Here is a 13914-nt window from a genome sequence, read left to right as displayed (position 1 = left end):
ACGTTCCATAGCCACAAATGGAACACTGAGGAAGTGGACATGATGGACAACACCCTGCACTCTTGTTCCTGGTGATGCATGGGTTACTTTTAGGGGCAGTGCACAATGACATTGTACCTCTCCTACCATCAGTTCTCTTGAGCTCTGGGGTAGCTGAAGAGTGGCAGAACTTGTCTCTTAGTGCCCAGTCTCTGGAGGAACTAATCCTCCTAATTTTAACTGAAATGTGAAGCTGTATTCTGTCACTGATCCTGTTAGAAATTCCAAGTACAGGAATGTCTCATTGAGATTTCTGCATCACAAACTCATGGGAGGACATCTCACATACAGCTCTGCAGGAGTACCATGGGTTGGAGGGGGCCATGACTCTTTTAACTTTGCATCGCTCCTTTTGGTGCCAGGAGATACCAAAGATACTTCTAGAAAATACCACTTTACCTGGTCTTCCTTGAAATATTGACAGCCATATTCCACCAAAAAAAAAAAAAAATTACAAAGGGTAAAACAGTGTTATTCACAGAGGTCTATTTACCACTGTTAGTCACAACTAGGGGACAGTAGGATCCTTAACACTAGGGACATTTTTGTCATTTATACTAAGGTTTTGCCACTGCAGAAACACATATGAGACATTTTTCAATCATCTCCAAATGACTTGGTACATCTCCATAGCACAGTTCCATTATTTCACAGCACTGTGTTAACACGGCTATGCCATGCCCACTTCCAGCGGAGGTATTGCCACGTGATCGCCAGCATACAAACTTATTTGGCATTACCTACTGTAAGCAGAGGGTCCTCTCTAAAGTGGCAGTCTTGCTTAGTATAAATACATACTGAACATCACATATAAATACATTTTGAACTTCACATTTGCTGATTTCATGACTTTTATACATAATCCCTTGAGAAGATACCTTTCTGAGGCACATTTTGTACAGAAATCCCTCTCTTGGTGTATCACAGAAGATTGTCAGGGGTGTGAGACATTCAATCAGTCATGAAACTGGCCCTGTGTCCCAGTGATTTCCCATCTCTTCTTTACAACTTCTGCATCTGCCATCTTAGTGTTCCTCTTCCTCTCCCAGCCTCATATTCAGCTGGGAATTAGGTTGTTCCCACCAGATGTTATCCAGAAAGAACAGCTTTACGTCCTAAACTGCCATCAAATTTGAATTAATTTTTATATCTGAACCTGGACTCCTGTTTGAATCTGTAGGTTGTGCCTGTCTGAACAAGTCAGATAACAATAGACTCAGAGTAGAAATGAATTCTTTAGAGTGACTTATGCTTTTTAAAATGGAGTTGATTATAATCTTTTGAATTGTGAATATTTGGAGGACATAAATAACAGTGTTGCACAATGAAATTTTAGTTATCTGTCTTTTTCAAAATCTTCTTAGCATGTAGATTGAAATGTAATTCAACCAAAAAGGGTAGGAAATAGTAATAAACAAAGAATTCTTGTTATTCTTCATTGTCTGATAATGTCATTTCTACCACCAAGACTCTTGCATAAGAGACAGTACAAACATCCTCTACTGAAAATCACATTTTAATGCTTTTGGGGTCTTCTAGCGAGTGGGATGGAAATGTAAAACAAAAGTTTAGAGAAATTTAGAAAAGACAAAAATTAGTTAATTAAATAATTTATTTGGAATATATTAGAAGTTAAATAACATCATATAGCACAGAGTGGTATCAGTTACACTGTATGTGTTCATGATCATACAGATAAATCCCCAAAACACAAAGAAGAAACGACCAAAAAAAAAGTCTTTGGTAGATAGATTAGTGAGATACTTGCTGAGTGTAAGAGCAGGGAGCTTCTAAATTGAAAGGAGATCAAAGAAAGCACTGATATGAACCAAAGCAATAACAAGAAGGGAAGGTCTTTTACCACAGAAAATACAACAAGCATATTACATTACAAAACTCCCAGGTTTTCTTTCCCTTCCTCTGGATGACAGCTTCTCACAAGATGTTTTGCCTTGCCTTGGTGACCCTGTGTTTCCTGAGACAGCAAATGACTGATAGACCAAACAGTACCACCACACCTCGCCAATAAGTGCCCTGATTTACTTGGACTAATCTGTTCTACTGTAACTCCAGTGAGCCAGCAGAAAGCTGGGAGGAGGACTTGGCTCATTACCTCTGAGGTGCTGCTGTGCACAGGAGGCTGTGGCTCCATTTAATCCCATTAAAGTGGGCAGAGGTGGCGAGAAACAAGCCACATGAAGGATGTACTCTCAGTGCCTTTTCACTCAGCTGCCCTCCAGTGCAGTCCTGACAGCTCAGAAACACAGGGATAAGCAAGCCGACTACTAGCAGTGTTCAAAACCAAAATCAAATCAACAGAAACCCTTTCAGTTTTTTGTTTTTTCCTTTTCTTTTTGGTCAAACTCTGTCCACTGGCATGCCTGTGCCTTTCAACACCAGTCCTGGACGGGGTGGGCTGTGTCCTTGGTCTTTGTCAATTCTCAGGACAGCCCAATATACCCGTAGCAGGAGCCAGCCCTGGCTTCTTTGGTGCATCTGATGCTTGATGAGGCTTTGAAAGGCAGCTCAGCTTCAGGTGCCAAATCCCCTCATGCAGAAGGGCTGTACATATTACGTGCACAAACCCTATCTCTGCTTTCTGAAGGCACCTCTTTGTCTCATGAACAAACAGAAACAGCCCAGGGACGTGCCTTGGCCTAAGGAAGCTCCATTTCTTCACCAGTCCTGAACAATTGTCTTTTCTAAGCCTTGACATGTACCTTGGTCCACGTGGAAATCCAAAGGACTTGTCAGCGGGATCTGACCAGGAAGGCGTTCTACTTCAAGCCTGTGTAATTTTTTTCTGCTGCTCTGGGCTGCTCTGTACCTCACACGAGGAGCCCAGGCCTTTTATGGCACAGGTTATAACTCGATCAGGAAATTAAATTTTTTTTTAGGCAACAGCATGAAACCACTTTCACGAAATCTCTTTCAACCTGCTTATCATCCAAACACCAACGAGCATGATGGCTGGGGTTTCTCCCTATAGGGAAATTACTTGCTGAATGAAATGAAAACCATTTACACCAATTTCTTTGTCCTTGCTCCATCAGCCCATTTGGGATAGTATCCAGCTACAGCTACAGCTATAGCTACCTCAGCTACAGCAGGTGAAATCAAGGATTTAAAGGCAGTCAGCTGGGTATGCAAAGACATTTATCCACCAACCTCTTTTTGATGGGCTTTTAAGGCATCTGGAGCATAGCTGACTATCATCCTTCACATGCACACTGGTACTGCTACAAAGGAGGTATACTCTGCCTATTGAACCCACTGAAACTCATCTACAACTGTCTTCTTTAAGTTTAAATTGGCACTTTGCTTTAACCAAACATTTAATTTTATTTAATACATTTTGCTCTGACACTAGGGATCCCTCCAGTCTGACAGAGAAAGATGTAGCCAGGTTCAAGGACTAGGACTTGCATTCTCAAAAAAAAGAATCAAGCTGGAAATAAGATTCACAAGCTCAAGAGTGACTGCAATTAGCCCCTGGAACAACTGGTGGAGGACTGTGTCAAATATCACATCTCTCAAAATCTTTCACTACCAAGGCCAGATGTCTGTCTTGGACAAATTTTGTGGTGCAGTCATCATTCTTCATCTCAGTAGTGTTTCCTTGAATTAGCACGGGAGAATAATCTCTTTCTGTGTCAGAAACACTGAATGAGTTTCTACGGCCTGATTTATGGAGGAGATCTGGGTAGAAGGCTCCTCTGTCTTGGAGAGGACTCAGCGAGACAGCAGTGAGTCCTTCCAATTTCCCAGGGACTGCAAGTTCTCCCTCTGGACCTCCAGGTTTTTGGATTACCAAGGATTTCCTTTCCTATTAAATAAAAATGCATACCAAATAAAATAGTAATAAATATGAAAAAATATTCACAATACATAGAGGAGCAAAAGGAGAGGGACTATCAAGACTAGCACCAAGACTGCACATCTCACTGCTTGCTAGGGAGATGATGTCTCTGACCAACACTCTACTATATCGCTGCTCATGCCAGGACAGGAGACACCACAGTTTTCAATTAGTGTCAGCTCCTCCATGCTTTGCAAGTGTGGGGCTTGCTGGAAGAACCCCAGGATGCTGCTCCGAGCTGCCACTGCTGTCTGCTGCAGGCCTGGCTCCCCCAGGACCTTGACAAGGAAGTTGATGTATCTCATGGCTAAACGGAGGGTCTCATTCTTGCTCAGTTTTTTGTCTGGTGGATGGGTGGGAATGAGTTTCCGCAGTTTGGCAAAAGCGCTGTTGACATTTTGCTGCCTCCACCTCTCCCTGGTGTTGGTGAAGATCTTCCTTGTCATGCTTAAGGTGCTGCAAAGCAAAGGAGATGGTGAGTGAATTCTAGATAACCCTGGCTACTAGGCTGGTACTCTAGGGGCTCTGTAGCCTCTGGGCCAGTGGCAACCCCGCAGTGGTGGTTCTAGGCTTCTAATTTTTGCCCTCTGTTGTTGATGCCCTTGTCCCACATGTCCTGCACAGATTTGCCCTAATCACTGAAATCATGTCCCCGTTTACAGCCATGATTATAAGCATTGCAGCTGCAACCAGATGCCAGTAAAAACTTCCTAAAGGAGTTAAAGGAGTTTAATTTCCTCATACAACCATTTGGTGCTTCTACAAGCCCAGCTTCTCCAGGCTCTTGAGAGTTTTCCTGCAACAGAATTCCCAACAACCAATCCATTTGTGATCCCATCAGGCTCCATGAGAGCCACACTGATGCTTTTGATGAGGAAAAGCAGGTAGATCCAGTGCAGAACACATCCATGCTTTCCCAGCCTCTTTTCACAACTTCCTGGGGTCTGCTCCCAGCTGGCCCAGGCTTGGTGACTGAAACTAAGCCAGGTGTACCTTCATTGTGGGCCTTCAATGAGCAGATAGCCAACACTGCAGGCATGTGTGACTGTGGTTATTTCAAGAGCCTTCTCCAGGGAAACAACAGCCTGGTTCCCTGCCCAGCCCACACTGGCTGCTCATGGCTGGTGGCAGAGACTCTTCAGGTCTGATTCATTCAGGATTCTGCGTTAGCCCCTGAGATGCCAAGGCTAAGCCACAAGTGCCATGAGTGCATGAGGAAAAGTGTGATTCCTAGAAAATGCACTGGCATTCCACCCAAAACCTCTGCCTAGATGTTACCTGCCCACCCTGCCCCACAGAGCCAAGCAAAGGGAACCCAGTCACCAGAGCAGACCTGGCAACAGAGCAGTACTGAGCAAGAGGTGCACAAGGATTTTAAATGCCATTTACCAGAAAGATGCTCAAAAGATCTTTGGGTTGCCCTAACTCTTCTCCCACCACCAGTGAAAAGTGTCTTCCCTTCTCTTCCACAGCCCTGGAGGAGACACTCACTCCTCCATTTCTGAAGTAGCTCTTTGTGCCAATGGCACACAGGCAGTTGGAGCAGGGAAAAACTATCCACAGCCAAGAGACTAAAGGACAAATGTTTCAACTTACCCTCTTACGCATGTGAAAACACCAGCTTTTTATACTCATTGGCAAACTCCTTATAGCAGTCCCATGGGGGAGTGGGGAGCAGAGGGAATAGCACCCTTCACCCTGGGAATAGGTAATTTCAGAATGACAGCCCAGCTGTGATCCCGTTTCCATTTGAAGCAGCCTCACATCATGCAAGACACTTGGGGTTCACCAATATACAGAGCAATAGTCCCAGTGAACAGAGAAAAACACAAATGTGACTCAGGTTAATTGGGATGCCCTGCGAGGGAGCCAAGGCAAGGGAGTTCCTGCCCAGCTCCTTCAAGTTCCAGTCCAGCACTGATTATCCACTGCCAGGGAAACACATTTGCAGCACTATAAATCATGTCGCAGCTGTGGTCAGAGATCTCCAGTCAGAGATGCCGCCAGCACAGGCACACCCTTGTACTCTGTATATGGCTCACACCATCCCAGCCTCACAGGCTCCTCTCAGCCATGGCCTTTATACTGCTGACACATTTCTATTTTGGTAGAAGTCTGAAATTACTGTCATGCCTTTAGGGGATGAGAAAATTGTCTCAGCAAAATGTCCTTGCTTCAGGAGAGGCTCATTTAAAAAATAAACCCTCATATTTCAGGTTGCTGAGAGTTTTTCTTATGTTTTTTTTTAGACTTACATTGAGACCCATTGCTTGATCCAAATGGGGATTGTATCTCTCCCTCTCTCTTTATTTTTTTTTTTTTTAATATCGTTCTCCTACTCCATGTATCGCTTTTAGTTTGGGCTGCGGGAACAAATCTGCTTGGTGCTTTGCACCCACCTGAAACATGCTGGATGTACCTTTGTGGCAAGAACACTGCCACATCAGTGGTACAGATTTTAAACACTGTCTTCCAGTGCTCCTCTGTAACGCAATGTGTTGGCTGCCCAAGGCAAAACTTTTGCCTTCACAGATTTATTCTTCCAAACAGCTGCTCGGATTTATGTGAAATTCAAAGTGCCACCTGCTTCTCTCTCTTTCTTCTGTTTTGGTGTTTGTGTTGTTGTTCGGGTTTTTTCCTTTTTTTTTTTTTTTTTTTTTTTTTTTTGAAGACATATTTATCTGTGTACAAAGGCAGCTATTTTTTATAATATAGGGAAAGTTATTTGGGCTTCTGGATTGCATTTTGCCACGTCTTTTGGTCTCTGCAATGTAATTCTGGTATGTGGGTCAGCATTTGCTGGATACCTGATTACATCTCAATTATAAATACCAACAGAACAGAATGTCTACTCCTCCTCTTTCTCCTGCTGCACACAGTCCCCAGCACAGCTCTCCAGGAAAGCAGGTGAACATCCAGCCCTGGTGCTGTGACCATGCCATCTTATCCTGTTGGTGGAATTATCGGTGAAAAAATAAACGCAGCCTACTCCTTCACGCTATGGTGTCTTTGTCTCTCTTCTCTTGCCTCTGGAAAGGACAATACTACGCTTGTGGTTACAAGCCTTGTCAGCAAACAGATGCCTTTGTGAGATCAGCTCCTGCTTTGCACTTCAAAAACGTGTGTTTTTGTTTCTGACATTTATTCAAGATCGGCAAACAACAGCTCCTTCCCCCTCCCAGTGCCTCCTCTTGCACTAATAGCTCTATGGGCAACTTTGTTTCAGCTGTAATCCACCTCCATACATCTCTCCTCCTCAAATTCCTCTCCTTTTTACCTTCACTGGTGTGGGTTTCCTGTTGTTATGCTTGGAGTTTCAGCTAGAAACAAGGAGAAAAATTATCCTGGTCCAGTCCTGCAGTAACTCTAATGTTTCAGCACAGCTTCTTTTCTCTATCGGTCACCTACGCATCCTTTGAGTTCTCTGTAACCACAGCACCTTCCAGTTAAAACACAGCCAGTTACTGACATGGGATCTGATTTCCATTTCTTTTGTCTCATTCTCTTCCTTCTGTTCCTTCCTTCTTTCCAGCCCTCCCCACCAAGCTTGTCTGTCGATGTGATATTACTTGCAGTTTCAGGTCTTTGGTAATTTTGCGCATCTGAGCAACGTATTCTCTAGCTTTCTCTGATGCACTATGTAAAACACTTACCATCCAATGGCTGTGTGCAGCTTACATCCCTGTCATAGATTATCTTGTTTTAAAGAAAAAACACTCTGCTTTGAATTTTTTCCCTTTATCACTGTGAAAGAAAGGTGTTGAGCGGGGGAGGGGTGGGAGGAGATGTCCAGAATGAGCCACACACACAAAAGGGCTGGTTGAATAGCCGTACATTCCAGGCTAATGACTCTGGGGAGACCGGAGAGAGAGAGGGAAGGGAGGGGATGGCAGCTTCTGTCAAGGAGGTGCTTGGTTTTTTGGGAGTTGTTTTGCCTTTTTTGGCTTTTTTGAGAGGCGCTCGGGGTGGGGCTGAAGGGGTTCAGCTCGACTTTTCCCCTCCGAGAACTTGGGGGGGGTGTGCGTGTGGTGAGGAGGGCTCAGAGTTCATCTTCTCGCCCGGGTGGCTGGTTTCTCCTAGCCCCCCGATAGAGGTCACGTTTCGCATCTGAGTCCTCACACTCTGTTCTGCCCCACTGCCCGGATTTTGCCTCAAATTCATCGAAAAAGCCAGTGCGGAGGAGCCTTTGGGGGGAAGGGCCGCCCTTCCCCTCCTCCTTCTCCCGTGACGGCAGCAGCGGCACTCTTTCACGAGGGAGGGAATCCACAGCCAGAGCCACCCTTTGCCACCGTGAGCCCACAGGAGAAGCCGCCCCTCCGTTCCCTGCCTTGCCGCGCTCGGACCCGCCGCGCTCCTCCCCCCGCCTTCGGCCCGCGCGGCCACCGAGCCCGGCAGCGCCCCCTGCCGGGCATCGGAGCAGCCGCAGCCCCGCCCCTCCGGAGCCCAGCGGCGCCCCCTGCTGGCCGAGAGAGGGCACCGCCGCCCCGCCTCCCGCGGCGGCAGCGCCCCCTGCTGGCGGTGCTGTAACTGCGCCGGGAGGAGCGGGTTGTGCTCGGGGGGCGTTTGGCTTCGGGATTGTGGGTTGAGGTTTTGTGTTGTGCTACCTAGAGGTATGTATCTATTCTTTAGTAGAGAGCTGATATTTTTATTTTCCACACCTTTCGACTCGATTTCGAAGTTTTAATTGCTCAGGGGGAGGAGCTTGTTTTTTTTTCCCATGCCCCGCCCTCCTGGCTAAATTTCTGTCTCCCTAGACTGAGACAATCCCCCTGGTCTGTTTTAATTCTGTGCAGAAATCAGCTGTTTGTACATATAATGGACAGATTTGTTGCATTAACTTGCAGGCTTGGATTCTGTACTTTATTCTCACCTTCTCTAACCACAGAGGAACAGCCCCACGTTTAGCTGACAATTAAAAAACCCAGGAAGGCAGCAGCTTAAATTCAAGAGGATTAATCCTGCTTTTAGGAATGTAAATCTGGAAGTTTACACCGTTTCCACTGGGGGAATTACTTCGAAGGACAAAATTTTGCACTGAGGGCAGGATTTAACTCAGATGAAGAAGACACATCCAGAAGTAGTAGGTAAATGCAGCTTCAAGAGCTGAGATCCACATCTGCAGTGTGTAAAGAGAATTGTGCAAAGGAACAATTCCAGCCCAGCAGTGAATCTGCTCCACCAACCAGAAGGAGAAAAAACAAAGGGAAAACAAGCCACCACCCACCAAACAGATAAATGAAGCTCTTTCCACCCGCTGCCTACCCACTTGAAAAATATAAAAATGGGTTGTGGGCGGAATGCTGGCTGTGTTTAATGCAGCTGCGAGTGTCGCCAGACAAAAGACTAAACCACAGAAAGATGAAGATCTCTCCCGAAGTAGCAGTTCTCACAGCCTTTCTAACGCAAAAGCCTTTCAGGCAATTCAGGCAGCAGCAGAGCAGCTCAGGCACAAAGCACATCTCTGCTAGACATTCCCCAGTAAACGGCCCCGAGCCAGCGGTTAATTGTCTGAGAGCTGGCAGGGGACTCGCCAGGAGCCCAGCACTCAGTCATAATTAGCAGGATGCTATTAACTAAAGATCTTGGACAAGAAAGTTCCTCCCTCAAGTTATACTTTTGACCTCGGTGAAGTTAAATTCCTGTTGAAGCTGGCCACTGGAGACCTGCTTCTGCAAATCTTAATCAGACAGCAGATGCCAGCTGCCAGCAAGGATTGGAGTGCTTCTAGTAAACCTGCAGTGCCACACCATTACTCCTCAGGGGAAACCCAGCGCCTGCTAAAATTGGTTATTTAACACATTGCATTGGATTTTGTAAAGTCCCCTCAGCCCTTAAGTAAATGGCAACAGAGGAGCAGATGGTGTCTGTTTCCAGTATCAGGCAGGTGCTGGTGAGCCTGATCTGCCTCAGGGAGCAAGGATTCCCCACCTATCACCCCTTGCCACTGTGCTTTTTTTCTCTTTGCATCCGTGTGATGTGTACAAGAGGAGAAAGAGGGAGCTCAGTTTTCCTTTTCAGTTTCATGAAAGCCTCTGAGCATGGAACTCTGCTTCATGCAGAGGGCAAGACTGAGCATGGGTTTCATGCCTATCCCTAATATGTGACTTTATTTTTTTCCAGTTCCCTAGGAGAATAAGCTCATTCTTTGCAGCTTAACCATGCTCTGTTTGCTGGGTGGTCACTTGGACTGCAAGGACTTTCTTTGGGTTGGGAGGGGAAGGAAGAGGAGAGGGGACAATGCACCCCAGCTTGATGGATTGCAAGAAGAGCAGCACACCTCTAGGTACAGGCTCCCCCTTCCCAGCTTTCCTCAGCTCACTCTCTCCATTGCTGCCTTCCTGTATCTTGGCACTGTACCCTCCCTGAAGTGCCTCCCACCTGAAACCCCACAGGTGCACTGATGGACAAGGACACAGAGAGAGATCACAGCGCCGAGAGTGAACACTGGGCTGGCAATCAGGGAGTTGAACTTCTGTCCACGTTTCTGTGGTTCCCTTGCCTCAGGCAAATTCCTTTCTTTTTTTTTTACTCCCTGTGCACCTCCTTGTCCTTCCTACTTGTAATTAGTTTTCTTGCTTATAAATAGTTTGCCTCATCTGCAAGGTTTGTGCAAGGCATTTTGGAGCATGTTAGAGCAGATACCAGTACACAGTGGCCCATTCTTGCTTGGCACTGGCAGGTGCTGTCTTTGTGTGAGGAAGGAGAAGAGCCTCTCTCAGCTCTCCTGGTGCAATTCCTAATACTAGCAGAAATTTTATTTTATTTCAAATAAGATGTGGGAAGAGAAGCCACTTCAGGAGTAAAAAAGGGCTCCTTTTGCTGCCTCATGCCTCTGTTGGGACTGTTACCTGACAATCATGCCATGGTACAAAGTGCAGCAGAGCAGCAAAAACTCTATAAAAACCAGTCCATGCTGACACAGTGATTTACCTTCTTTAGAGTCTGTAAGTCTGTGCTTCAGGGAGCCCTCCTGTCTAAGGGCAGCATTTACAGAAACTCTCACGGCCACACTGTGCTCTCACTGAACCTTTAGAAGAAGGAAATCACTGCAGTCTTCAAAAACAGGTGTGTGAAGGTCTCAAGATTAAGTCAACCCTCATGTTTGGGGTTACTGTGCTGCATGTGATATCAGTTTGAAAAGGCAGGTCTTTTGCCTGACCTCGTGCTGTCCCCAGGGTTGTTCAGCTTTGTAATCCAGTTGCCCTCCTGCAACTGGAGGGTGCAGGTCTTCAGCAGAGGAGAAGAGCTCACTGATTTCTGAGAAATCAGCCTAAGTCTGCAGACTTCACAGCCTGCACACTGTGGCATCCTGTCTTCTAAGCCTGCCTTGGGAAAGGAAGATCTGTAGAACAATGGACTGCACCCAGCAGGCATTTGGGAGAGCACAAGATATGTGGCCAAGAAGTTAGCAATAGTGATGAAGATATAACTCAAGGAAAGGTTTACTCTGCACATAGAAGTGGGGGGTTTTGTTGTTGTTCTTTTTTGTGTGGCTCCCTTTTGGCCAATGCTCTATATGGTCCTTTACAGAAAGCAAGGTAAATTATACCACAGCTCTGCACAAAACAAAAAACCCACTCATGGGCTGCAACAGCTTTTACTGAGTGGAAGTCTAGTGCATTGGCTTGGGCATGACAGCTTGATAAGCTGAGAAAGGAGCACTCTGCTAGGAGGTTTAGCCTTTGTTTGCTAAACTTGCACTTGTGTTATTTTCTGTTCAAGATAATCTGAGAGTCTTGGAAAAGTGCTGATGTTCCCTTCCCCAGTAAGGCCCTATTGTGTCATGGTCTGAATGGCAGTTCCAGTGGGTTTCCTTTAAAAACATTCTCTGCCAAAATTAACCACCCAAATACTACACACAGACACTCTCCCTGTGCTTCAGGGTAAACACAGAGAATAAAAACAGTTTGGTTCTCTTCCAGGAGTTCTTTAGGACTCTTTTTCTTTTTTTCTAGACCAGATATTTCCACACAGATATTTCTCCCACCTTGCTGCATCATCACTCATCCCTGCACACCTCTCTCTACACCTGCCACTGCAAGGCAGTAACGCAGCTGTGAATGGCAGGAGCACATCCATTTATCTTCCCTGCATATGTAGGGAAGTCCGGGTTCTCATTCCTGAAAGGAGGATGTAAGGGAGGAGGGGGAACCAGATGCTGCATGTCTTACAGCTCGGCAAAGACCAGTTTGCAGCAGCTCATGCTGTTAGAGGAGTTGTCAGGAGCAGAGAGGGGAAAATCCAGGGCTGTAAGGGACGTTTGCGTTGGGGAGAAGACAGATCTTTTATTACAAAGCAAGATTTCCTTTTGCATTTTATCCAGGCTGGTGGCAAATCTCTCTGCGACTTCAGCCAAAGCAGGACTGAAGATCTGAGAGAATCAGCAGCATGCAGTGCCCTGTCTTCCTGCCAAAGCTGAAACTAGACTTCTGACCACCCAAATGTCTGCACTGCTTAAGACTAGAGGTCACCATAAGCACAGACAAACGCAACAACCATGGGAACATGTAGCTTCCAAAAGTGAGATATAAATCACTGAAAGACAAGGACCACAATCCTTTTCCCCCTAAACACCATCCCAGTAACCTCTGTGGGGCTACACCCGATAGAAACAGCAGCACAAAGATCATCCCTTTAGTCTCAACCACCTGCATTCAGCCCCCAAGCGTCCTACCTGGCATGATGGCTCTATGAGAATTTTTTCTTGAATCATCTGCTCATTTCACAACTACTTTAATGATTTATGTAAACAGGCAGTAAAAACAAGCTGTATTTATTTTAGGGAGGTTGGGGGTTTTTTTTGGTTGGCTGGTTGGTTGAGCTTGGATTTTTTTTTGTTTATTGTTTGATGTTTTTTTGTTTGGTTAGTGGATAAAGATTCTGAAAATGAAATGCTGTCCTGTAGTGTTATAAGGAAACCAGGAAGGATACAGACAGCTACTTCAGGAGGGGAAAAAAAGTGTGTTTTACTGTTTATTAACTTTCTTAGGCAAATGAAGTTTTATGCAGGCGGCTACCCCTGGAAATATAAACATCTTTTAGATTGGCAGTTTCAAAAGTCTTTTTACAAATCTGAGAGTTACTAATATTTAGCAGTAGAAGTGAAATTAATAAAATTGCTAAGCTTTTCCTCCTAAGTGAACTATTGATCAAAGGAAAATTCAAATGTCTGTGTATTTTACAGACACATCAGCTGTAAACAGATGACCAGTAAAATATGGGAATATTTTTAAATATGTAGGGATTGGAAATTTGAAACTGTTTCTTTACACCATTACCTGTTGACACTGCTAGTGAATTTCCACAGTCTAGTGAATAAGCATGTAGTATAAGACCAATCAATACATTATTATCTGTACTTTTGCAAGTAATTTGTTTTAAATATCAAACACCATAGGAGAATTCTGTGAAATTTTAGTTCTAAACTCAGGGAGTCTATGATGCTTTGTCTAATTATTTTGCACCAGTGCATTAACTCTGATTTACAGCTCTTTGCAGTGCTATAAGTGATTTTGCCGACAGCGTAAAATGTAAGAAAACATAGAAATAGTAAGAACACTGATTTTAAAATCACATTAGTTTCCTGCACATCTAATCATCATCATTTCTTTCAAAAGCAGTAAAACCAATCAATATTTTCTTCTGGTGAGGTCTAATTCACTGAATCTTTGTGGATACTAAGAATTTGAAAAGTCCAGGCACAGACTATTTCTCCACTTGATTAAGTTCAGCCACCTGTAAGTGGCTGTCTGTCAGAACAAGTGCCTTACTCTTACATTTTTTGATTACAAGAACCGGAGGTGTCAGGACAAGAAATGAAAATCCAGTGAATGGCAAAGGACTGTTGCAGAAATTCCTTTCTTTAAGGATATTCCCTGGTCTGAGAGGAAACTTTGGCATTCCTAAGACAGTTGCAAAGTAAGCCCAAAGAAGGGGAGGCAGTAAAGAGAAGAGGCCAGTATCACTTACTTTTCTCGTCACACCGACTTACGCCTTGGAAATCTGGTCAGTGGATG

At 45.0% G+C, this 13914-nt stretch overlaps 1 protein-coding gene across 1 annotated transcript; it reads right to left on the bottom strand.

Annotated features, from left to right (window-relative positions):
- Positions 1–1639: 1639 nt before the first annotated feature.
- Positions 1640–6395, bottom strand: TAL2 (TAL bHLH transcription factor 2). Its single transcript, XM_051782793.1, has 2 exons — positions 5495–6395; positions 1640–4354 (listed from the first exon to the last, which is right to left on the bottom strand). The coding sequence occupies exon 2, from the start codon at positions 4342–4344 to the stop codon at positions 3991–3993; it is 354 nt and encodes a 117-aa protein (XP_051638753.1). The 5' UTR covers positions 4345–4354; positions 5495–6395; the 3' UTR covers positions 1640–3990.
- Between the last annotated feature and the right edge of the window lie 7519 nt (positions 6396–13914).

This window comes from Manacus candei, unplaced genomic scaffold (genome assembly GCF_025592945.1).
Source record: "Manacus candei isolate 608988 ecotype Guabito, Panama unplaced genomic scaffold, ASM2559294v1 h1tg000016l, whole genome shotgun sequence".
NCBI lineage: Eukaryota > Metazoa > Chordata > Aves > Passeriformes > Pipridae > Manacus > Manacus candei.
Note: the sequence above shows the minus strand (reverse complement) of the source record. Positions and strands in the feature narration are given on the sequence as shown.